The sequence below is a fragment of the Zonotrichia leucophrys genome, chromosome 2 (genome assembly GCF_028769735.1).
Source record: "Zonotrichia leucophrys gambelii isolate GWCS_2022_RI chromosome 2, RI_Zleu_2.0, whole genome shotgun sequence".
NCBI classification, from domain to species: Eukaryota; Metazoa; Chordata; class Aves; order Passeriformes; family Passerellidae; genus Zonotrichia; species Zonotrichia leucophrys.
Window position 1 is genome coordinate 24,255,107 of NC_088171.1, and position 24,091 is coordinate 24,279,197.

General features: G+C 39.2%; 2 protein-coding genes across 6 annotated transcripts in view; one reads left to right on the forward strand and one right to left on the reverse strand.

Annotated features, from left to right (window-relative positions):
• Positions 1-1,488: 1,488 nt before the first annotated feature.
• Positions 1,489-21,037, reverse strand: KRIT1 (KRIT1 ankyrin repeat containing). Of its 2 annotated transcripts, XM_064704290.1 has the most exons (17): positions 20,780-21,037; positions 19,996-20,117; positions 19,565-19,724; positions 18,404-18,496; positions 17,489-17,618; positions 15,142-15,385; positions 14,740-14,855; positions 14,164-14,307; positions 13,134-13,290; positions 12,760-12,867; positions 10,977-11,133; positions 8,700-8,851; positions 7,906-8,072; positions 5,985-6,072; positions 4,077-4,283; positions 3,655-3,771; positions 1,489-3,213 (listed from the first exon to the last, which is right to left on the reverse strand). In XM_064704290.1, exons 2-17 carry the CDS (start codon positions 20,095-20,097, stop codon positions 3,145-3,147), a joined length of 2,211 nt encoding a protein of 736 aa, XP_064560360.1. In that variant the 5' UTR covers positions 20,098-20,117; positions 20,780-21,037; the 3' UTR covers positions 1,489-3,144. The 2 variants fall into 2 exon arrangements, with proteins under 2 accessions (XP_064560360.1, XP_064560361.1); XM_064704291.1 differs by lacking the exon at positions 20,780-21,037 and having other exon boundaries at positions 19,996-20,228.
• A 1,640-nt stretch (positions 21,038-22,677) lies between these two features.
• Positions 22,678-24,091, forward strand: part of ANKIB1 (ankyrin repeat and IBR domain containing 1) — an 88,279-nt gene continuing 86,865 nt past the window's right edge. For 3 of the 4 annotated variants that reach the window (XM_064704286.1, XM_064704289.1, XM_064704288.1), the window contains exon 1: positions 22,678-22,812. The gene's annotated coding sequence lies outside the window, so the exon portion shown is untranslated. Of the gene's footprint in view, positions 22,813-22,984; positions 23,053-24,091 lie in introns of those variants that run through there. The other variant, XM_064704287.1, reaches the window with a different exon arrangement.

A 24,091-nucleotide genomic window follows, 5' to 3' on the forward strand; every position in this document is an offset into this window, starting at 1 on the left:
GTAATATCCTGTGGTAAACCCTGTATCAAGGTCTCACATGTGCTGAGTATTACTAGATGAGGGGAGGTAGCAGTGAACGCTTGTGAATGCTGAGATGTGCATGGAATCAATGTTGAATATCTTAAACTCTTCATGTCAGCTATGGGATCTACTAAAGTTTTCAATTTGTTGACTGCAAGCTCTGAAGTTTCAGCACTTTTCAGGGCCAAAGGAAATTTGTCAGTGCTGTAGTGATTGAGAAAGAGTTCCTTCGTATTTACAAGCCTTGACAATTCTTTTGGGGGACATGAGAGATATCACTGGTTGTTAATGATGTTCTGCTCTGTCAATTTATGAAGTAAGGACATTTTTGGTGAAATAGTGTCAGTCTATTTCTTCAAAGGGAGAGGATTTCCAGATTAATTACATATATATGAATATAGGTTTTACTTAATTTTTATGTAATTATATTTTATATAATTATATTTAAATTTAGATAGAATAGTAATTTTGTACATTTTTATATCTTTACCCTATAACAGTAACAATTAAGGTAAAGCAGAGCTTTTGCAAACCATTTATGTTCTTTCTGTTGAACCTGTATTTCTTTTTTCAGTCAACAGCCCAGCTTCAAACTGTATCCAGCTGTAAGCTGACAGTGGCTGGGAAACTCCCACCTCCCAGGAGCAATTGTTCCCTGCACCAAGCTGCAGCAGCAGGACATCACCCCAGGACCAAAGTTCCCTCTTGAACAAGCTGCTCACTGGGGTCAGTTATTCCACTTGGTAAAATCCTGCCTGTTTTCACAGGTTTAAGTTCTCAGTTACTCTTTTGCCTTACAGGGCCTTGCTGAGTGTTCTACTCAAATCTTTGCTTTTGGCAGCTGTGCAGGTTCTTGCTTTTTAAGAACGTGCTTGTTAGATGGAGTGTAGGTGGTGAGCTGGGCATCTCATGTTTACAAAGGCACAAGTGTCAGCTTTGCCCATCTTGCACCTCATTTTCACTGGTTTTTTGGTAGAGATATGAGGGTTCCTACTACTGGTCTGTCTCAGTGGTGTTGGATTTCTCTCTGTTCCCAGTTTTTATTTCCCTGCTTCCAGATGAAAGGAGAGCACACACCTGCCTTGCCCCAGCGGGGCGGGCAGTGCAAGCTCCTGTGTACCCAGGTGCCAGAAGCCTCTGGGGCTGCAGAGCTGGGCTCCTGCTGCTCAGTGGCTCCACTGATGTGCAACATCTACAAACCTCTGTCCTGCCAAAATGAAGTTTCCAGGTTCCTGGTAAATTCCTGAGCAGTTTCCAAGGTGCACTACTTTAATTTAGAGTCATGATGGGACTCTTCCTCTGCTCCTCTCTGATGCTCTTCTTACATGCCTTCCAAAGATGAGCCTGTTACAAACTACCAAACTACTGCCCTTTGGTAACCACACCTGCTGGGTGAACATTTGTGTAACACTGGTGTAACATTTGATGGCACCTTCATGCTGGCTATAAAAATAGAAACACCAAGTATGACTTGTTGCATACAATTTATTAGGGAGTAATAAATAAGAATTTAGCAGAAATGACTATACAGCAGTAAGGCATATTGATAGTATAGTTATATAGGCAACTGACATACCTTCCTAACATTTTCCTCTATTTTCACAAGAAAGTGCTATGTAGAGAAATGTATTTCTGATACCAGTGCCAAGTGATAGCAGGGATGCACGATGAAGGACATGACTGTTGCATTATTTACCTTAAATAAATCATAACAATCCATGAAAATTTAGGCCTGTGAAGTTTAAGTAGAAAAGTACAGCTTGCTAAGAAGAATACAAAATACAAGTCTCCTGTTCATGTTTTAAACAGCTTACTACTTAAATTTCTTAAACTGCAGTTACTCGTAAGGTATGAGTAAAGTTACTATACAACAGCACAGTTCTTTACATTCATTTTAGCTTTTATTTGAAAACTTAGAGGCAAGTGCTAATTTTTCTTTTTTATAAAAGCTTTTCTTTACAAAATATTGCACACTGTTTTTAGCATGCAGTTTACACGGAAGAAATAGTCAAGTGCACTTATAACCCTGAAATACAACCAGAAACTTCAAAGATTTGTGTTACAGATTCTATTTTAATGTACAAGGATATGTTTCAGACTGCATAGAATCCCACCTTACACTTGGGACCCAACTTGTGGAGCCCCAACCCTGACTCTACAAAGAGCAGACAGAATGCTGACAAACAGTTTCTTCCTTGTCTTCATTCCTGCATCCTGCACTGCTTTTAGCCTGAAGAAACTGAATTAATTAGTAAGAAAATTAATTTAATAGAAATAACTTAGTACCTCCTGTATAAGCTTTTGTTACTGCATATGTGTTGCAATCCAGGGTAGGATTTATAAAACTTTCTGAAGTCCTCTGAGTAAGGTTCATCTGTAAGTCCCTGTCTCCCTCTCCTCCATACATATATTTTATATTGCACAGCAAAAGTAAAAATCCATTTTACAAAACAAGCATGCTAAACATTCAATATGGCTTCTGAATGACTTAAAGTATTTCCCTTTTGGCATCCTCATGCAGTATTTTAGAATAAATACGAATACAAAGTATGAGAAAGTTAAGAGTAAAAATAAAACAAGCTAAAATGTTTGTCAGAAACCAAATAAAAAACAAGAGTTTATCAAAAGTAGTTGCTCAAAGGTCTAACTGGTCTTTTAAGCATATTTATCAATAGTATCTTAAAAATAGAGGGTATCTACAAAATACTGCAACATATACCACCTCCTTATGTTCCACACAATGACACAATGAAAGGTAAATAGGTTAACTGAGACTTGCTTAATGGCACTGGTAGTCCCATATTTCTCTGGGAACAACAGCTTTACTGGATTCATGCTCTTCAAACTTGGTAAACCATTTAGATTTCATCAGTTTTATTGGTTAAGCTCAAGCCCTACAATAGTTAATATATGAAACACAAAAATACTTATAAAAATAATAGATATGTTGTATAGTTTTTTTAAAAAAATAAACCATGCAGCTTCTGTACAAAGTTAAAAAACTGTACAAATTGACTTTTCTATTGTGTAAAATTCATATACATGGAAGTCCTGTTAGGAGGAGGAACAAGTTGTTTTTTGCTCAGCCATTGGATGCCATCTCGTAACTCTTGTTCATTTCCATCACTCGTTTCTTTCTGTTGGCATTAGCTGGCCATTTAATTTCATCAGGAGCTTTACAACGAGTCCTGCCTATGTAAAGGGATGCAATTCAACTCTATCAATATTTCAGAACTATGACAATCAAGCACATGACAAAAGCAATTCTCAGCTTTGTCCAATCTCAAACTCCATTACTTTTGATCACAGAGTTAGTGGCTCCAGCTCTCGGAAACTCATTATATTTGGAATCAATCTAAGAGAATGAGGGATTAGGTATATGCAAGAAACAGTTTCAATTAAACAAAAGGTTTATCCTAATGATTATAGATGCATTTTATGTATTTTGAATTCTAAAGCTGTCACATGCTAAGAAAACAAGCAAACATTTTTTAAAAATAATTTTGGGGGGGGCTGGGCTTAGGGTTTTTTTATACTATGCAAGGGTGGTTAATCTCAAGAGAACAGAGGCTTGTGTATCTAATTTAGGAAAAAAAGAATTGAACATAAAGGATGTAAAATGATAGTGCTTACCTGTTTGGTATGTACAATAAAGCTCATTTTGTTTTCCAGACTGTGGATTTGAAAACATGTATCTCCATCTCCCAATTGCCACATAAAGCAACCGTACTTTAGGCTGAGGAGTAAAGCCTATGAGCAAATGTAGGAAACTGTCACTCAGAAAATATCCTCCATACTTGCACACTGAACTTCCCTTCATTCACAAAGACAGAATTCAGACTTATACTACTATGTTCCACAACACAGTTGTAGCTCATAAAGTAGTAAAATGAAAAAATACAAGACTTTGTTGGTGACTTATAAAGACCTTAAAATCTTGGAAATTTTCAGTCAAGTTTAACTAAACAGTTGGATGGGAAATCACTTCTAGTACAAAGATTTAAGAGAAGAGAATGAAGTTTTATAGTTATCACTGGCAGTTCACTTAAGCTGACCTTTGTTTCCATGTTGAGGAGGTGCAGCCCTTTTACGTTTACTCCTACATACACTTTGATGACTTTATGGCTACTTGAACTTGCTTTGGTGAATATCTGTCCTGTGAAAAAAGCTGCTCCATAAGTAGGAATTTCCCAGCAATTCTGCAAGAACATGCGCTGAAGGTGATGCATCTCCTTACTGACACCTTCACTGGTGCTGAGATTCTAAAAATAAAGAAACAATGGCAGTCAACAAGTCCTTCCAAACAGTTGTGATTGATTGAAGAAAATCCACTGTTCAGTGCAATCCCTGCTTAATGCTTATTTCCTAAGTGCCTTCCCATCAACCATCTTCCTACAGCTAAATTAAACCTTGGAGCCATGGAAAGGTTCAAGTGCTAGAAGAGACTGAGGCAAAACCCAGATACCTGTAAGAGCCTTGGAAATCTGAGCACAGACACACAGCCTCTGAAGTGCCCCACAGCTTTGCCTCTCCCAGAAGTAACTGGGGCTTGGGATCAGCAGCTGTGCAACCATCTGACACCAAATGCATCACAATCCGCAAAACTAAGTATTCCTCCTTCTTTTAAGGAGTCCAATCCAATGAGACATGGTAAGATGAGCAAGTACCTCCTTCCAAAAACATGGATTGGTTTTTTCTTTTCTAAGCAAAAGAGAGGTGCAGATCTCTTTTCATTAATGGAGCCTTCGTTCAGAATGAGATAGGCTTCTGTTCCTTCCTCTTCAGTAAAGTGCAGCAGCCAGAACAAACTATTGCTGGAGTGCTCCTCAAACCAGAATGGTAACAACCACTCCAACAAATAAAAAATTGGCTGGGCCGTGGACAAGATCAGAAGGCACAGACACAAGGAAGAACACAAACCTTCAACAGTTAGGGGGCCCTGACTGTGGGTGTGGTAGACAGGATCAGCCTCTCTGGATCCATACCCTGCCCTACAGCTTGCCTGAATTCTACACAGCCATTTCTAACATGTAAAATCTTCAGAACAAAAGATTGCAACTTCTTTCCTCTTCCCCCCATGCCCCACACCCCAAAATAATGTCTCAAAAGCAGAAGTCAAGAAAGCTATGCTCATTCTTACATATGACTTGATGACAGAGTAGATGACTTTGCTACACCATAGTCTTAGACCATCACCCCCTCCTTCATCTCTCTTAAAAAGAATAGGAATGATCTGCTAATTTCTGACAAAAAAGGTGTGAGCACCAAAAGGAAGTTTATGACTGAGTAATCTCATCTCAAAAAGAGGAGCAAGGTTTGAAAACATTCACTAGGGGCCTCTGCAATGTTTCCTGGCAGCTACCTTTAGTGATGCACATCAGCTGGTACAGTTCTTCTGACATACCTCACTTTTTCCACAATTACTTGTGAAGACCACAAATTTAATCTGACCTCATTTGGTACCCACAGCCCTCAGTTAGATGCATTTTTACACAAGCAGCCCATATCCAAAAAATTTAAAACTTTTGCTCAGTGAACTGCTCTAAACAAAGGAGCTTGTGGGTGGGTGGGTGTGCATGTGTGTGTGTGTGTGTGTACATGTACATCAGCAGCTCTACCTGGCCCTTAAGATACAAGTTACACTGACAAAAAGGACTTTGGGGATCTATTGCTACAAGCAGACATGGAAATTTAAATCAGAGTAGATTTTTTCACACCTATGCCCCAATTGGAACTGTGCCCAATACAGGGCATTGAAGGTAAATGAACAGATAACAAACACATTTACTTCTAACAAAGAGATCTGTATCTGTACAAGAAATATATTCCAACAACCCATCCCAAAAATTCAGAGCATACACATTTTTAGCTTTTTATACCAGTATTTCTGTTCATTAATTGACAACCAAATAGTCCAAAATGTTTGAGAACAGGATTTTCTACTACCTGCTTATTTATCTTACCTTGTATTCATGAAGTATCCTGTTTGTCCAGTGAGGAGCTTTGCTTTTTAGTTTAGTTATTGGTACGATAGATTTAAGATTTTCTTCACTAAGAGAAAAACAAAGAAGAACAAAATCTTTCTTCACTAAACAAAGCAAGAAAAAGAACAATGTCTGCCACAGTGTACCTGCAAGTCATATATTGAGCTAGACAGTCAGCTCCTACTCCATCTTGCCTCTCAGATGAGATGGTTTCCTAAGATACACTGCAATTCTGCACCGTTAATGAAGATCCAGCTTTACATTATACACCTGTATCACACATCATGGACAGGGCATGGAGAGGAAATGCCAACAGAACACACAACTCACACTTGGCTAGAGAGCAGTTTGGAAGCCAAAATTATATACAAAATGCCATTTACATCAGCATATCCCATACTCAGAAAATATGACAGACTGTAGATACTCTTCTTTCCACTCCTGCAGTCAGCACTACCAAGGACTCAGCCCAATTAATTTCCACATTGAAGCTATATATTACATGACATGAAAGAGAAGCTACTTACATCAACTGCCTTTTTTAAAAAATCCAAAATGTAGGAAACAAAAAAACCTAAAAAGAATGCAAGCCTTTACTAGTTTGCTTTTATGTACAATTGAGACAGTCTCAAGACCTAGTGATGTAAGGTATTTAAACTGTATTTGGCAGTATATATGCTCTGCCAAGCAAAAAACCCTGCACAGGACAGTCTATCATATCTTTAAGGTCAAGGATACTCTCATACAAACAATAACTAGGGATGTATTTTTGGAATTACCAGTCTTTTAATGAACATTTATGTCTACTACAAAAAGAAAAACAGATTAAGAAACTCCTCATCTGTATGAAGAAGAACTATGTGAATGTGGATGGAAAGCATGTCCAGATGGCTTTTCATCTAGCCCAACCTATCACTGCAGGTAGTCCTGTCTGTAGAGCTGAACACTTCCACTGAGCAGGATGAATTTGGAGCCACAGTGCTGATAGGCCTCAGTGTGGAGAGGAACACCACCCTGCAGCTGCTGGGAGGCAGCAGGGAGTAGTTTCATACAACACTCAGTTGCACTGAGCTGCACACTCGTACAGGAGGGCAGTCCCTCTTAAATCCTCATGCTCCATTGACTGGCTGTGCAACTGCAGGACAATACATGCAAAAGCCCATCAGGCCAGGGCAGCTCAGCTGATGCTGTGAAAAAGAGAAGATGAGAAGCATAGCAGCATTCCAGAACAGCCCAGCTGCTGTTCCATGAATGAAGTGAGGTGGAGACAGCAGGGGGTGAAGGTGCACACAGAAGAGAACTGGGATCCTCATGGGCTCAGATACTGCTGCAGAAATGTATGTGGGAAGAATAAGCCATCCCAAAATAGCTCAGCTACTGTTCTGCTGGCATGCAGAGAGAAGGGGAGAGAAAAATACCATCTGGCTGAGCCCTACTGGTGCTATGGGTTTGGCTAATTTAGTACAGCATTTCTCCTACAAATGGCAGAAGAGACACAATATCGCTGCATGGTCTGTCCAAAGAGGGAAAATCAATCCCAGACATTGGTCCAACTGCCAGAGTAAGATGTTTCTCCAACACTGCTCAAAGGCCTCAGTCCTGTTAGAACCCTTCAATAAATACTCTTGTTTATTTTGGTATTACTGTATCTCAGGACAGCTGTCACACACTACAGAACCTCCACCCCTCTGTCTAGGACTACAGTAATTAAGATTAATACATTTTCACACACAATGCCAAACTTCCATTAATGCTATAAGGGTTACATGATTATTCTGAACTATAGCTTAGTGATGAAGAAAACCAATCTATCATACCTAAGGTTTGAGGGTTCCATAGGAAGTGCTATCTAAAAATACTTAATCTAACCCATAATTTTAAATTTTAAACACATACTTACTTTAGAAAGCCCTGTTTATGTTTCTTGCTCTCATAATTTCCATAGACTATTTGTAGAAGCAGACTTGCCAGTGTAATCAGTTTTGCATCAGGTGATGTATAAAAACCTTTCAGTAAATTATATCTGGCCTCATCAAAAAGTATAAGAATAGCCAAGGGATCCTCAATCTGTTAAAAAGATTTAAATAATATTATTTCTTTGTAAAAAGGAAAGTAAGCTTAGAAACTATGAATTGCATTTCTCACTGATTCAGAGACAGAAAACAAAGGTGTGATCCTGACTGAAGTGTACATTTTAGTGGTGCTTTGTAATAGAAGCATTGTTTTTCATTGACTTACTTCAACACTTCACTGATCTAACACACAAATGAAAGGCAACTAGCACACCATGTCCAATCAAAAAGTTCACAGAAATACTGGTATCTGTGGATTTCTTCCCCCACAAATTCATTTTTGGTAATATGTTTGAATAATACCATTGAAATGGACCAATTAAATAACTGAAAAACAGCACAAGGAATAAAATCAGGCAGGTTGTTTTTAGCTGTATGACAGACAGAGACTGACACATGGAGACATTGGATAAACCCAACTGAGAGGGTGATAGAGAGAGAACAAAGAGATGGCAGGAAGGCGAGAGAGGAAGGGAAGAATGTGAAGACTCAAACCATTATAGAAGAGGAGATGTCAGGTTTAAATAAGTTTGGAAATTACTACAGTCAGCATACACACTGAGTGTTGATGGTTCAAGTGTTGTGAGTCTGACCATAATTTCATTCACTTCCAAGTGCTGACCTTTTTTTCTATTTCCAGTGGAAGTCTCACATCCCTTCTCAGAAAAAGCTGTGAAGTTTCCCTTTGAGGATCCAAGTTTGTCAGTTCAGTGAATATTTCAGGCCAGTCTCGAATATGCTGCAAAGGCTTGTGATATGGCTTCAGCTGGAGACCTGAAAAATAACAGGTTTATTTTCAACTAAACAAACAGAATAACCCAGCACATACACACACAAATAATTGCTGCACCAAACCCAGAGTACCTGAAATTGAGGACTCATTAACAAACATTTTCCTATGTTTTCTAAACTGCTGTATAGAAAAGGTTTTGAAAATATGGATTTATTGACAAAACTCTTAGCATCAATTTACTAAATGCAATAGTGTTGAAAGTTTGTTATTTTCAGTTTCTCAAGAGTGAAGCACTATTTAAGAATTAATGGAGTACCAAGACTGGCCTTAAAAACACAATAATAAAACTTGAGAGACTCTCGTCTCTATTATTGTAGAGAAATACAGAAAAATATAAAGTCCATTAATCTTATTTCTGACAGAAAAATACAGATATAATTTATCTTATAAATGTATTTGCCCTTTTTGTATATATATAAAAACCATAAACTTTTCAGAACAGACATTCTTCTTTTCAGAAGACATTGTTCTTTGTAATCTGTAAAATGTCTTGATTCTTAGCAGGCTAAAATCAATCAATGTTTCACATTCTCTTGTGTATTTGAGAGCTGAGAAATTGAGACAGAGCTTTCAGCTACAGTCCTGTTATGTCCTAGAGTCTGTGTCTTTGGCTTACTCACTCACCCTGCCTGTCCTTGGGTTATCACTTGCCTTTTCCTAGGAGTGAGGTTTAGGAGGCTCTATCTGCCTCACCCTCACTGCTCTGGCTTTCACACTGTGCCTTTTCACATCATGTGAAAAGTGTAAATGGATACATTATAGCACAACATCTTTCACTGGGAACAATCTGTTCATTTAACTTATCCATCTTACATTCAAACACAGAAAAGCATCATCTGTTCCACAAGCAAGAAACCTACTGTCCTTACAGTTGTACACAAACTGCAATATACTTTATAATGAAACTTGTCCATTAGTTGTTTGAAGCCATGAATCAGGAGCTCATTTTCAAATCTAGGCTAAATATCTAGAGAATTACCTGCTGTTACACAAACAATTTATCATCGATCTCTTCTCCTCAAATGCAAGGGTTACACCTCAATGATTCTAGGAAAACCTTACATACATATTTAGAAAAGGCAAAAGCAGCAAGACTTTAACCCCCAAACACTTCCTTTTCTTCACATTAATATCTATGTTTAGCTGAGGGTTCAGTAGTCATGTGACAATACAGCAAAGTAAAAAGGCCAATGGTATGACACTGGAAGAAAAAGAGTAAAGAAAAATAAAGAAAATATATGAAATAATTAGAGCTACTGTAAAAAAATATGTAAAAATATCACTGTAGCATTGGCAACAGTAAATAAAATTTTAAATGCAAGGCTTCTGTGTTAATGACACTCTCAACACAGTATCCATCCACAGACCACAACTGAGCTTTGTAATCCACAAGGTGTCCCATAGCTATCATGTTGCAGCAGTACTGTTGACCACATTCTTTGAAAATACCCAACCACACTCGTTGACTCTTTTGGGCTTCTACTTATCTTATAGTATATATTTCAAATAAAAACTGTAACATCTTTTTATTTAGATCAGAAATACCAAAAAATACCATACATATAAACAAGACATTTTACATCAGAATTCTCTCCCATCAAATATATTTGAAAACTTGTGTATCAAAAATTATTTTGGTGCAAACCACAGGAAAATTCATATGATTAAAGGACCTAAAGAAAAAACATTATTCATCTTACTTTAATATGTAGTTTTAAAAAGACTAAACATTGATAAAACAACTACATGCATCCAAACTCAGTCTGGGAAGAAAAATATGGATAAATCCAGAATAAGCTACTAGTAAGGCCTATGACAGGCAAAGTGCCCTGTAACAGAAAGGCAACGTGGAACAGCCTCATCTTCCTGGATGAAATACATGATAGGTGCCAGAGTGATACAGTCAGACCTACTGAGGGTACCCAAAGTAAAAGCTAAAACAGAGAAGCTCTCCACAGCTCTGAAAGCAGTTTGAGGACATCAGGCTGTGGAGCATGTCAGAGAGGATGCTTCCTACTCTCCTAAGACAGCATTACTTTTTCCTACAGGCAAAGAGAAATAAACTATGATAAATCCTCAAGTATAACCACTGTCCCTTTTACTTACTGAGGTTCTCAGAACAGATCCAGATAGTGAAGTACTGCTGAGTTTCTTGGGACAGGCGCATGCCCTCCATTATCTGCTGGACAGTTGTGTTGTTTCCGTGCTTCAGCTCCACAGAGCGATACGAGCCATCCATACGATAAATCCGTGCCTTCTCATACTACAGAAATCAGGAACATGTTACACAATCAATCTGTTAAAATCCTTTCTGTTTGTGTTTTTATCAGCAACATCTATAATGTTGGGAAAAAGAATATTGCCCAACTCGTACATATTTATTATTGACCCAAATTGCTTGTTTCATGTTCTGTGCAAATTCTTATACTGTGTTTTTTACAACAGTAACTCCAAGAAAGATCTTGCTGGTATTCTGAGGACCTCTGTTGAACTCAAAGGCAAGTAGGTATTTAAAAGTTCCCTGAGGGATCTGAGCTCAGCTGCCTATGCATATCCCAAAATGTTCACTTTGCTATTACTGGCAGGTTATGAATTTTTCTACCCTATACTAAAAAGACTTATTTTTAGAGGGAAGCACCACCCTTTACTCAGACCCTACAAGAATACAATCTCACTAAATCTTATAATGCTCCTGTAATAGAATCTAAATAAATATTATAAGTAATAATTTTCCCCTTCAGAACTCCCATAGCTTTCACTGAATTGCATGTGAGCCCGCAGTATGTCTCCTGAAAGACATACATAAACCTAAATCAGGTGCCTAAAGCATACATGCACAAGTCATAAATCTAAGAAGTGTCTTGTTTTCATTTCTGTAACTGATTAGATGTTTCAGCTGCTTGAATAAAAACATTTCAGGAATTTGTTATTTCTCTTCCTCAAATCTACTAAGTCATCAAGAATTGAGTTCCTAAAAACTTCTGGAAAAAAAAGATGGATGGCTTGGGAAATGGCAAGTGATTGAAAATTAGGGCAGAATGGAAAACATCAGTCTATTTTTGCTGCAGTAGTCACTGTCATTCCTACTGCAGAAATTTACAGGAGAATTTATACATTGTATTAATTAAATAGCAATAAGTGACAACATAACATCACACATTACACTCTGAAATCTACTTAAAACATGTCCATTAGTCTTTAGAGTCATTAGACACACCATCACATGATCTACTGCACAATAAGATCCTTAAAATGAAGGTCAGTTCCTTCCTTAATTATTTTGGAAATCATTCATGCAGAGTGAAATGAAGATAATTTAAAACATCTTGAAAAACTGACAGGTTTAGTACCACCTACTTACAGGGATAGGTTGCAGCTGAAGTCAAAGAAAAGAAACAAGTGGGTTTATATCATTTGACTAATTTTAAATCTACTTCAGGGTAAGAGAAATTGCATTGTAAATTTTGTTTCCTATCCTGGCTAAATCCCCACTGGCTGCCAAGGAAGCCTGCACTGAGGCTTTAACTGATGAAAAGCCTATTTCATAGAAGCCTACATTTAGTCAGGTGAATGCTCCTGCTTATCAACATATAAGAATGCATAAAGAAAGCTGATGGTTGCATGATCAAAAATAGACATAAAATCAGTAGCTGATGTGATTCTCCTACAAATAAATTGGAGCATCATGTTTACATGTCTTACATGCATTTCTTGAGCCATGAAACAGAGCAGAAACATTTAAAGAGACAAAATGCCAGTTTGCCAATAGTTACACTAACAATTTCAATGTGCTGCACATTTCCAGCAGCTGGAAGTGACTCCAGCTCTTCTAAAAGATTAAGTGTAAATTAACTAAAAACTTTAAAATATTTAGAAAATAAACTCATACAGGTTTATTTATGGCTTCCTTCAGTAGTTTTGCAGCTTCTTCCCACTCATTTTGTTTGTTCTCTTCACAGACATTCAGTGGAGATCTTCCTTGTTGATCAGTGATGTGCTACAAACAAACAGAAACACCAATTCTACATTGATTTCACTGGAGACAGGTAAATATTCACACATTTTTGAGATAATTAAAATCCTTGAGACCAGAGTTCAAACATTTAATTGATACACAATGGGAAAAGCAGAGGTAATCAAAAACATTTAACCATTTTTCAGTAATTGCTAAGCAAAATCATTAATCTGACACTGAAATATTTCTCATACACAAGCTAGAAATTGTTGCTAAATCTGCTATTTCTATACACAAACAGGACTTACTCTGTCAATTTCGGGATGATTTAGTAGAATTTGTACTATTTCAGCATGCCCACCTCCAGCAGCAAAATGAAGAGGAGAGCTAAGTTGACCATTCAAAAGATTTGGATTGCATTTCCCTTTCTCCAACAGCATTCGAGTGGCTTCAACTTTTCCATACCTACAGACATATTGAAATCAGAACAGACACAGCAAATACATTATAATTTTTTTCAGATGTTCCTAATTATGAAAAAAGAGTTTTTTCAGATGGTCCTATTTATGAAAAAGTGTGGCTTTTTCCACACTGAAGAGTTTTTAGCTTTCAAATTGCACCAGATACAATTGAACATAATTAAGTTTGTAGAAATTAATATCAGTTCTACACTTCTTTGGTAATTACTGGTCTAGTAAACATTGACTGGATTCACAATAGACACACAGAACCTTGCTTTAAGTTATCTAAGTTTGGGTAATTGCAGCAATTCAGTCATGGCAGAAGAGAGTCCAGCTTTGTCTGGAAAAAAATAATCAGTGTGAGAATCAGAGTTCAGCTTCTGCTTGTCACACAGATGGATCCTGAGGATCCTTAACCCCCATGCTTATAACTGGTAACTCTTGTGCATATTTGATGTATAAAGTATTTACAAACTTTCTGACAAACACTAAAAAGCAAGTAAGAATGTGGGCTTTTTTTAATCAAGTTTGATTTTCCCATTATTCCTATCATCAGACATACTGACCATTATATATACCAAAGACTAACTTCCATGAAGATAAAACAAAAGCATTTTTATGACTAAGAAAAGATTTCAAGGAGACTTACAGATTAAATCACAGTTATAGTCAGACATGTTGACCTCTGTAAATCACTTAGTCCAGCTTCCCACTTAAAGTGTGTCCAGCACCAAAACATGATCAGCTCAGCTACTGCTGTGCTGTAAAACTACTCACAGGCTTTTTTCTTTTGGAGGCTGATAAATTACATAAATGAAGCACTAAAGAATCATGACAGCTAGAATGCACTTGACTGGCAAAACTATGCTTGACTCACCAGCATGCATAATGGATTGGTGCCCAGTGGTCACTATCCAACTGATTAACAGAAAACTTTTTATCCAGAAGGTGGCTTAGTAAATCAGAGTCTCCTTCACAAGCACTGCGGTGAAGAGGGAAATCATCTACCCACTGGTGTTCCCTAGGAATTAAAAGGGGAAGCAGGAAAAACACCATTCAGAATATTACAATTGTTGAGAACATCAACTTTTTTAAAGTTAACTAACATAGCACTAACCATAGATCTACATGAAGAATAAAAGAGAAGTTCATGCAGCTAAAATGTGCCAGTATTCATACAAATAAGTTTTTTGTCATGCAGAAATCAAGCCACAGCTGTATTTATTAGAGTAAGAAATGCTTCTCTAATGTTTATATTTTACATCTTTCTTGATTCATCTTTTAACTGTTGTGTTTCAATACTTTAAGATTTCAAGTAGAATTTCATTTAAAATATGTATGTCTACAGTGAAGCATAAAGTAATAGGAATCTCATTTTAAGTCTACCAAGTGCTACTGTAAAATAAAACAAAACAAAATTATCCATTAATGAAAAAGGAATGTAACATAATACTTGTCCTCTGTGACACTGCTCATGCTACGTTGCCACTTTTCTCTTTTAGGAATCTGAATCTTTGAATAGTCTGGGGCTCCAAGGCCAAAGTATGGATTTATTACCACCTTGTCAACCTGTGAAGACATAAATTTAAACACAACTGAAAAAATATCTTACTGAGATTTGGCTACACAATCCCCCATTCCGGTCAGGTGTTCTCTTAAAACCAAAGTTATGATAGTAACATTTTATAATGAAAGAGAATTATGATCAAATATGAGGATCTGAAAAACTAGTGCACATTTACTGCTAAATAAACAACTCTGATGTGAGCACACACTCTTATCAAATAATTGAATGAACTCTAAAATGGAAATGTATGTCTGTTTCACAAATACAAAATGAAAACATAGTTCTTACCCTATTGGTATACTGAAGGTCAGATCCAAACAAAGGATTATAGATACACATATCTGCTTTCTCCAATGCCAGCATTTTACTCTTTATTTCCAGGGCAGTATAACCCATGTGCAATGAGCTCTCTGTTTGACCAGGTTCTATAGCATAGGCAGGGTTTATTACATTTGTTTTAATTCTTTCAAGAGGAGATGGTCTGAATAAAGCTGGGATGGAGTGAGACTGGGTGTGCCGTTCATCCAACCACCTGCAGGAGAGAATGGGCAAGTAATTAATTTTCAGGTAGAAAAGGATCATTTTGGTCATGCTGTCCATTATTTTCTTTGATTAGGGATTGCATATATAATAATCACACATTTCAATTAAAAAAAATATTATCATTTGCACAGCCAATTTTATAAGACTAAATTACTCCCTGAATGTGCAATTTGTTAACCACACTCAGTTTAACAGTTGTATTTGCTCAATTCTGTGTGGATGCAAACTCTTAAAGAGAAGGAAATTATACACTAACAGTAACATGGGTTATAACCACAAAACCACACCAACATTTCATTTACTTTCAGTTTATTACCAGTACCACTCTAAACAAATTCTGAAACTTAAAGCTGTTTTTTAAGGGTGAGTTTCAATATCTGTACTGACTTAAGCTTTTCAACTCGCGTGTTTCATTAGGGAAAGACAGGAAGAGGCAGCAAACCAGAAGGTGCAGTTTTTAAACTGCTAAGTCTCTTTCACATAGGCTACCACCTGCCTTTTTATAAAGCTCTCCTGAAGTTTATTCTCTTCTCAGTGCACTCCTACTGACAGTACTGAAGAGCTTTAGAGCTCTCTTATTCTGTGCTACCAGGGGAAGTCAGTACTGTACACCTGCTGCATTTTTCCCACCACATATGCAATACAACACAGGGCTCAGGACAAGTTGTTCATCTCAAGTTTTGGATAAATATATTTTTACCAAATTGTTAAATTGTTTTAGTGTTATATTAAGTGGTGCATTAAAGGTCTAAAGGCAGGTTTGTATTTAGGTTTCTGCACATGCTTTCTCATAAGCCTGAGGTAAAAATGTGCTTTGCTGGAATACAATAAATTCTGTTTAGTGATTGAGACTGGAAATAGAAGAAAGAGAAGTAAGTACATGCTTGGGACATCCACTGACAGACCACTTGGATTTTGTCTGTCCCAGAAGCATATGTAAGGATGGCAGAAGATAATCTGCAGTTCTCTGCATTTGCTTAAGCCTATTTTTAAGTCCTAAATCCAAGCTATAATGTCCTGCAAAAGCAGCATTCTCTTCACTTACTTATGGTCCTGGCAGAAAGAACAGTAAAATTGTAGTCATTGTGCTATAAACACCCTCAAAGGTATTTTCAGGCATTTTTTCTAAATATTTGGTAAATAAATTAGATATGGCAGTTTGAATCTTTGAGAAGGATTGTTTCAGATTATGTACATAGAGAATAAAAAAATATAAACTATTTTCTATTATACCTCCAAGGGTTCTGGTGAAGCTTGAAACACTTTTAAGCAGAACTTAGAGCCTGAAGGCATTCAGCAAGCAGCAAAAAAATTTAACTGATATGATGGTATATATGGAAATACTATAACTCTACTAATAAACTGTAAAAACCCTAAACACAGAACCTTTTAGGTAATAGCCTGTAGCATGAGATTTTACATTAGCCAGAGGTTTCAGCTAACTTTATTACTGCAAATAAGTTCATACACAAGTGTGTCTGGTATTTCTTGGTTAAGGGTACATTAAAACAAAACAACAAAAAACCCCAAAACAACAACAACAAAAAAAACCCACTAAAACAAAAAAAAAAGTTCATGTATTGAAACTACTATAAATCTGGCTAAACAACTAATCACCTTTCTGAAAGTTAATTCCCTACTGCAAATAAATTTGTGTGTCTGGGGAAGATGCACTCCCTTTCTACAGGGAGATTTAATTTAAATGCAAATCTTAATGGTATACAATTACAGGGTATTTTTACTTCACTCTGGCAAATGTTCTTACTCAAATGACAATTATGTCATTTACAGAAGATTAAACATTATGATTTTACAAAACATTCACTGTGAGCATGAACTTCCAAAAAGCTACTTGATTTAGATAAACACACCATTCTTGAGTTTGCAAAAAAGAATTTTAGAAATATGTTGTCAAGGTTTCAATTTCTCATAAACATGAAGAAAATACCATGATGATTTCCTACTTAACCACAAGAATGCTATAAAAACTATGTGTTACATTAAAAAATTATCTTTTTCATATATATTTATATTTTGATCTAAAATATCAAAGTTTTCATTTTAATGTATTTTTACTGATGGTGTCTCTTACTTATCCAAGGCAATTAACATTTTTGCAGTAAGTGTAGCAAAGTGTGTGCTGGATTCACTGCAGACTCTCATGATGTCTTGTAAACAGTAGAACACAGGGCATCCAGGACTGTATGTGTATTTCGTATTATCTAAAAAAGAAACATTCTCTGAAGACACATCCATGAGAGGAACCTTATTTTCCCTTCTGCATCTTTTGTAGTTACAAATCCCTAATTAAGACTATAACTTTAGACTAGAGTGACTTAATTTTCTCCAAATAATAATTGATAGCAATTACATACAATTCTTACATAGCAATGCACAACAGTATGTATTTGATAGATTTTATCAAGTCTTATAAGTAAGGCAAAAATGAAGAAGTTTCCCCAAAAGAACACATTTTACTTCAATATTTTTTAAAAATACTTTCTTGACAAGTAGTTTACTTGGCTTTCTAAAGAATCTGTTTACTGCTTAGAGACTTATTTATTCTTCTCTGAGTACAGAACACTGAACTGAGTAGGACGTCTTACAGTTGCATTCAGCAAATTCTACACAAGGCCTGTGTTTTGAAATATAACCAAATGTACAAATACTGCTTGAACCAGAAGTGTGCTATTGTTACAAAAACACAGGCAATACACTAAACCAAAGTTTTCTTCCTTGATTTTAAATGACTTCTTCAAAGTTTAAAATATTCAGAGTTTTGCGCCTACCTGCACCTTCAACTTTTAATGTTTAAATATAGAAAAAGCCATATATCATATTAAAATATATCAATATCTCATATTATATATATATATATATAATTATAAATTTAATCATATATCCATGAGATAGCTATATACACCTTAAATATGTCATATAAAAAAAACCCCCTCAAGTGAACTTCTGCTGAAATGGGTGCAGCTTCATAAATCATGCCCAATGTTACCTTTCACAACAGTTGGAACAATGTAAAGAGATGCCTCCTGGCCTGCTTTTTCTCCATCTAGAGGAAACTTCTTCATTAACACCACACGCTTTCCTAGCACATTATTTAAAAACAAAAACCAGACAAACCACAAAACAATTAATTAATCATCAAAACAAAGAAAAAATCTAGAGTTGGCTATCTGAAAGCTTACCAGACTCAATCTTCCTACTTTCTAGGAAGAAAAAATTATGATTATGAGCTATAATCTAAGGAAAGTGAAGAAAATTTAAATACATATGAAAAACTAAAGAACATAAACATGTATATACTCATTAACATGAAAAATTATATGACTGTAGTCCTTTTTAACTTATGCAACCTCAGCTGCATATTTTAGCAGTGTACAAACTAAGCTGGGAATAACTAATGCTTGGGCCATCTGTGTGAGTCGAATTAAAACTCTCCAAACTATGTAAGGAACAGAGTATTTGCTTTTAGAAGGCATTCAGCTATATGTATTAATTCTGTTATTCTGTGTTTGCTGCATTATTAGCTCTGTCACATCCACTGAGCTGCAGTTATTGCCACCTGCAACATTTTACCACGTAAACAACAGAGATGAAGTCCACAGCAAAGACCAGAAGTCCTTTAGTCATTATACTTTATACCAACCTGGAATGCAACAGGCTGGCTAAAACAAATTTGTCAGCACAAGTGTGATGTTCTTTGCTAGATCAGCTATGTAACAAGGGAAAAAAATGATATAGTTTTGCTAGAAATATTTTCATATAGATACTGTCCTCTGAACAACTGACTTTATAATCTGTCAGTTCTCTAGTCCAAGTCAAGTTTTAGCTTAAGTTGTGGATACAAAAGTCACTTTGATTTGGTTTACTGGAAGTTTAGCTATAAATCTAAACTTGAGGTGAAGAAGCAGCACGCACAAATATTCATTTATTAACAATCACTTAGTAAACATTTTATAGAGTTGGAAGGAAAAAAAAACCACAGGTACATGAAAGGTTTTAGCAGTATAGTTGGCTTAGGTTTTTTTGAAGAATCTCAAAATGTATCTTCTTTCTTTATACTAATTTTATGCTTTTGTACAACTTTGCCATGCCAATTTAAAAAACATTTTATTAGTGCTATCAACAGTATATTAGATTAAAATGGTTTTACCTTTAATACCCTGATTGGCTGGTGAAATTGGTTTGGTGGCTTCTAATACATAATCCAAGATGCTCTGGGTTATCTCAGTGCCTCCTTGAAGTTTAGTTTCTAGCAAAACTTTCTTTCTTTTTTTCTTTTGGCCTTCAATGGGAACTTCAAGCAGCAAAATCTTTCAAACAATAATGAAACCAAAGAAGTTTAAGCACAGAACTTAAAAACTACTATTATTATTATTATTATCATTATGCCACTGTAAAAGCAGTAACAAAATTCGAGAAGTACTAAATGTTGAGGAGCAGAATGGTGAAGTCAGAATGACCTCTGCAGCAGACTAAAGAGTAAAAGACAAGGCTACATGCTCTTCCATTATACTATTACTTATTTACTATACTATTTAAAAAGCCAAATAACTAATACATAAAGAAAAGAAATAGTTTTACTTCATAGGATTTAGCTCGATATTCCCGAGAATTGAGGCTAGCAGTATTTTTTGGACGAATCACAGCAACGTATGCATCTCCAATGTTTTCTGGGTTTCCCATCTCTCCTTCTTACTTTATCACTGGAAATAATAAATAAACAGGAAGAAACGGTTCAGCTGAAACAAACATCCACCAGCACACTAAACTTCAGGATGCAGTGCTCATACCCACTGATGCTTTGCATTATTCATTTATTGTTTTTTAGCTGGAGAAATGCCAGTGGCTGATATAATTCTGCTTCCTTTTCATGAAAGGGGGAAATAGGATGTCATAAAGATTTGATACAAATAAGCTTGTTCTCTAACCCATCTTTAAAATTAAAGCAATGTATTTTTTTCCACTTTGTAACTATTCCCCATTTTGCAAGCCAGACAGAAGACCAAAGAAATTTTGAGCTCTGGAAAAGATATGAAATTGAAAAAGAAAGCCATTTCAAAGTGACAAGCACTGTGATTTATAAATTGTGCCGTAACAAGTATTGCACTTCTATGAGTTCCACATGGATTTCAAGAAAATACCTGTTTTTCATCTCCCCCTGCAAAGTAGAACACAGTCTTGCCTACAGCCAAGTAACAAAGCTGATAAAAATAAACTATAATATGGATTCATTTGCTTAGTTTTATTTCAGTGGGGCTGCAAACTGGTGCACAATTAATTCAAATCAAGTTTCTAAAAGGAATACATCTTTAGTTTCTAAAAACATGAGTAGAAGCATTTAGATTTAACAAAAAGCTTTGCTTACCCTTCTGTTAAACCAAGGTGACAATTCCTAAAATCACAAAATTGTATGAAAATTATATGGAAAACCTCCTAAAGCAAAATCACGTATCAGCTTCCAGAAAGAAGGTTATGTCTAACCATTTCCACCTTCCAGCTGATCATTTTCTTCATCTGCAAATGAACACCATTTCATTCCATAGCATCAGTAAGCACATTCTTTTTGCAGATTAATTCCTCCACATATTTTAAGTGTTAGTGTTTCTAGCTTCTCCACCTCTTCTAGAAGAAACAGAGGTCTTCAGATTCCTATGCCCTTAGTCCAGTATTTTTCCTGGGACCAAGACTACCTGAAAAGATATTGAAAAAACCTCAACATAAATAACAATAATAAGCATGGATATTTTCACCGTCAGTTAAGATAAATACCTTAGTTAGGGGATTCAATGATGGTATGTGAACAGTATAATATCTGGAGAGAAACAGCTAATGATTTGCAGTAGCAAATTTACAGTATTTACATTAGCATTAAGTATGCTATTTACAGTAGCATCTAAAAACATGAAATAAGCAACATGCTGACTTACAAGAACTCCTACTTTAGGATATTAAGAATTTTAAAAGGAAAAAGAAACACCCATCCCTTATGCACAGCTGGGAAAGGCCTGCTCCTTGGGTTTCCTTACACGTGCTTGGATACAGAGGGTTTGGGTTATAGGCTTGTGTGGAGGGAACCTGCACTGGTACGGCCGGGTCACCTGGATGACAGGTGGCGGGACAGGTGAATAAGCAGTGGGGGAACTCCCTCTGCCACTGCTCTGCCCTAAATCCAGTGCAGAATGAGCATGTCTGTGAAACCGACAGCGCTGAGACTTGCAATATGACTCCAGAAAACAAAAAGTGAAGATGAAGGGGGGCGGGGAGGGAGGGGTGTGCTGTAAGGATGTGACAATAAACACAACCAGCTTCAGAAAACACCACCACGAACTGGTTCTGACCAAACCCAGGTGCTGACAACGTGGCCCCATTCCAAAAGCTGCCGGTCTAAGGCAGACGCCTCACCCAGGCTTCTCCCAGCACCGCCGACCCTTCCCGCCTCCGCAGGACCCGCCGGGAGGAGGGGAAGGGCGGTTCCCTCCGGGATTCCCGGCCGCGCCACCCCGGCCAGGGAGGAGGGAGGCCGGGGGCATCGGAAGCCCCGCAGCGCTGCCTCGGCTCGGCACGGCCGGAGGGCGACGGGCGGGAGGCGGCCCCGCGCCCCAGCATCTCCCGCCCCGCACCGCCCGGCCGGCCGGGAAACGCCCCCGAACTTCCCCGGCCGCGCCCAGAAGCCGCCGGGCAGCGGCCCCCGAGGGGCGCTCCCGCTGAATCCCCGCGGGGCGGGAGCGGCTCCCCCGCTCTCAGGACGGCCCCGGGACCGGGGTGAACGAGGGCGCCCCGGCCCCGCTCCCTCCCTGCCTGCCTTGCCTTCCTCGGTGGCGCCTGCCGCCGCCTGCCCGCCGCATCCTCCCGCCGCGCCCGCCGCCCAGGCCCCGCGTCCCGGCCTGCTCCGCCCCGTCCCCGCCCCGCTCCCTCCCACGGCGCGGTGGATCCGCTTCCCGTCGGAGCCCCGCGGGCCTCGGCTGCCGATGAGTTTCCGGGTCGGCGGCCTGAACTTGTGTTGCCGCCGCCGGTTGTTGACCGCGGGCGGAGAAGGAGGGAGCAAGCCGGGGCCGCGGGCCGGGCCGGGAGCAGGAGGCGCGGCTGGCGGGCGGGGAGGCGCCGAGGCGGAGCGGCCGCCCGGGCCCACGGAGCGCCGCCGGCAGCAGCTGTCAGCGCCGCGCCAAACAAAGGGGTAGCGAACAGGCGGCAGCCGCAGCGCCGTGCCCGCGCCGGGGGCCCCGGCGAGCTGAGTGACAGCTCCGGCTGCCCGTGAGGCTCCCGCTGGAGCGGGCACTCCAGAGGGCGCCGTACCCGGAGTGGAGCGGCAGGGAGGAGCGGCCGCTGGGCACATGGAAGCTCTGAGTGGCGGGCGCGGAGGCGCCGGGAAGGGCCGGGGAGAGCCCCTGTGAGGAGCCGGTGAGTGCCCGCGGCGCTGGGCGAGGTTCGGGCGGGGGCTGCGGGAAGGCTCGGCCAGCGGAGCCCGCTCGCGGCTGAAGTCTGGAGGCTCCGCACATCGGGGCGTCGACAGCGCCGCGCATCGCGGGGGGGCCGGCCCGGGAGGCGGCTCCGGGGGCGCCTCGGTGCCGTCGGCAGGCGAGGGGAGCGGGAGGAGGGAGCAGCCGGAGTGCGGAGGTAAACAAGCGGCAGGTTACCGAGGTTAGTGCGCTGGCTGTGGGGAAAGGATGGCGGGAGCTGCGGGCTGCCGGGCCGGGGGATAAGAGGGAGAGAGGCCGCCTCCGGGCCGGGCTCTCGGGCGGCGGAGAGCGGAGGGCTCGCCCGGAAACTGGCCCGATGGGGGGATCGGTGGCAGCTGCCCCGGGGCGGCCGGGACAATGGTAAAGTTTGGAGCTGCCCGATGGCCTGGCTTCAGCCAGGTCCCGGTGCTGGGGTCATGCCCGCCTTGCTCGAAGCCGGGCAATCCTGCCTGGAAGGCAGAAGCGAAAAAGTGTGAGTGGTCAGAGTGGGAGCGTGTGCTGCGGGGCGAGCTGTGACAGTGACCTGGCTTCCTGCCTCGGTAACGCCGGCAGAGCAGCCCTTGAATGGATTTAAACGCTCGCCATCTCGGGGGTGTGGGGGTTTTCTGGTTTGGGTTTTTTTTTTCTTCTTTTTTAACCCAGTGGAAAAAATTTAGTCTTGATATCGTAGCAGTTTTATGTAAGTAGCAGTATCCCTCACCCAGGCATGTCTGAGCACATACTGGAAATTGGGCAACTTTTAAAAATTAATCCTTTAAATTCATGACTAGTCCGTCTACCTCTTATTTACTGTTCATATATTATGCAGAGGATATACAGAGTCACGAAAACATTCTCGGCAGAGTAAAGAACTAATACTACAGCTTAAATTGTTTGCATGGATCCCTCCATTATGACTAACCGTCCTTGATTGCACCTTCTTTGAGTGCATTTCTGTGCTTTCCAGTTCCAGAAATGGAGCTTTAGTTGTAGCCATAACATCAATAATGTGCTGTAATTTAAGTACATTCACCAAAGAGAGAGACAGCTTTTGAGAGGATTTTGGCTGCAGAGGTTAGCAACGAGAAGAGACTCCCTGTCTTCCTTACATGTATGGCTGTTTTATCCTTACTTTCATCTTTTTGATTTTCAGTGTGAAGTGTGGTGGATTAATTTCTCTTTAATCTCTTTTGCGTACAGAGGAAAATTGCTCTTCTTCCTTGGGGGGGAAAACAGGCTTT

What these genes read in the sequence shown, in the direction of transcription:
- KRIT1 (XM_064704290.1), bottom strand. Translation starts at nt 20,097, where the DNA reads ATGGGAAACCCAGAAAACATTGGAGATGCATACGTTGCTGTGATTCGT. An exon ending in AGGAAGCCATAAATAAACCT is followed by an intron (nt 11,134 to 12,759) that starts GTATGAGTTTAT and finishes TGATTTCTGTAG; the next exon opens with TATGAGAAGGCACGGATTTA. An exon ending in TCCTCAACATGGAAACAAAG is followed by an intron (nt 3,772 to 4,076) that starts GTCAGCTTAAGT and finishes ATTTGCTCATAG; the next exon opens with GCTTTACTCCTCAGCCTAAA.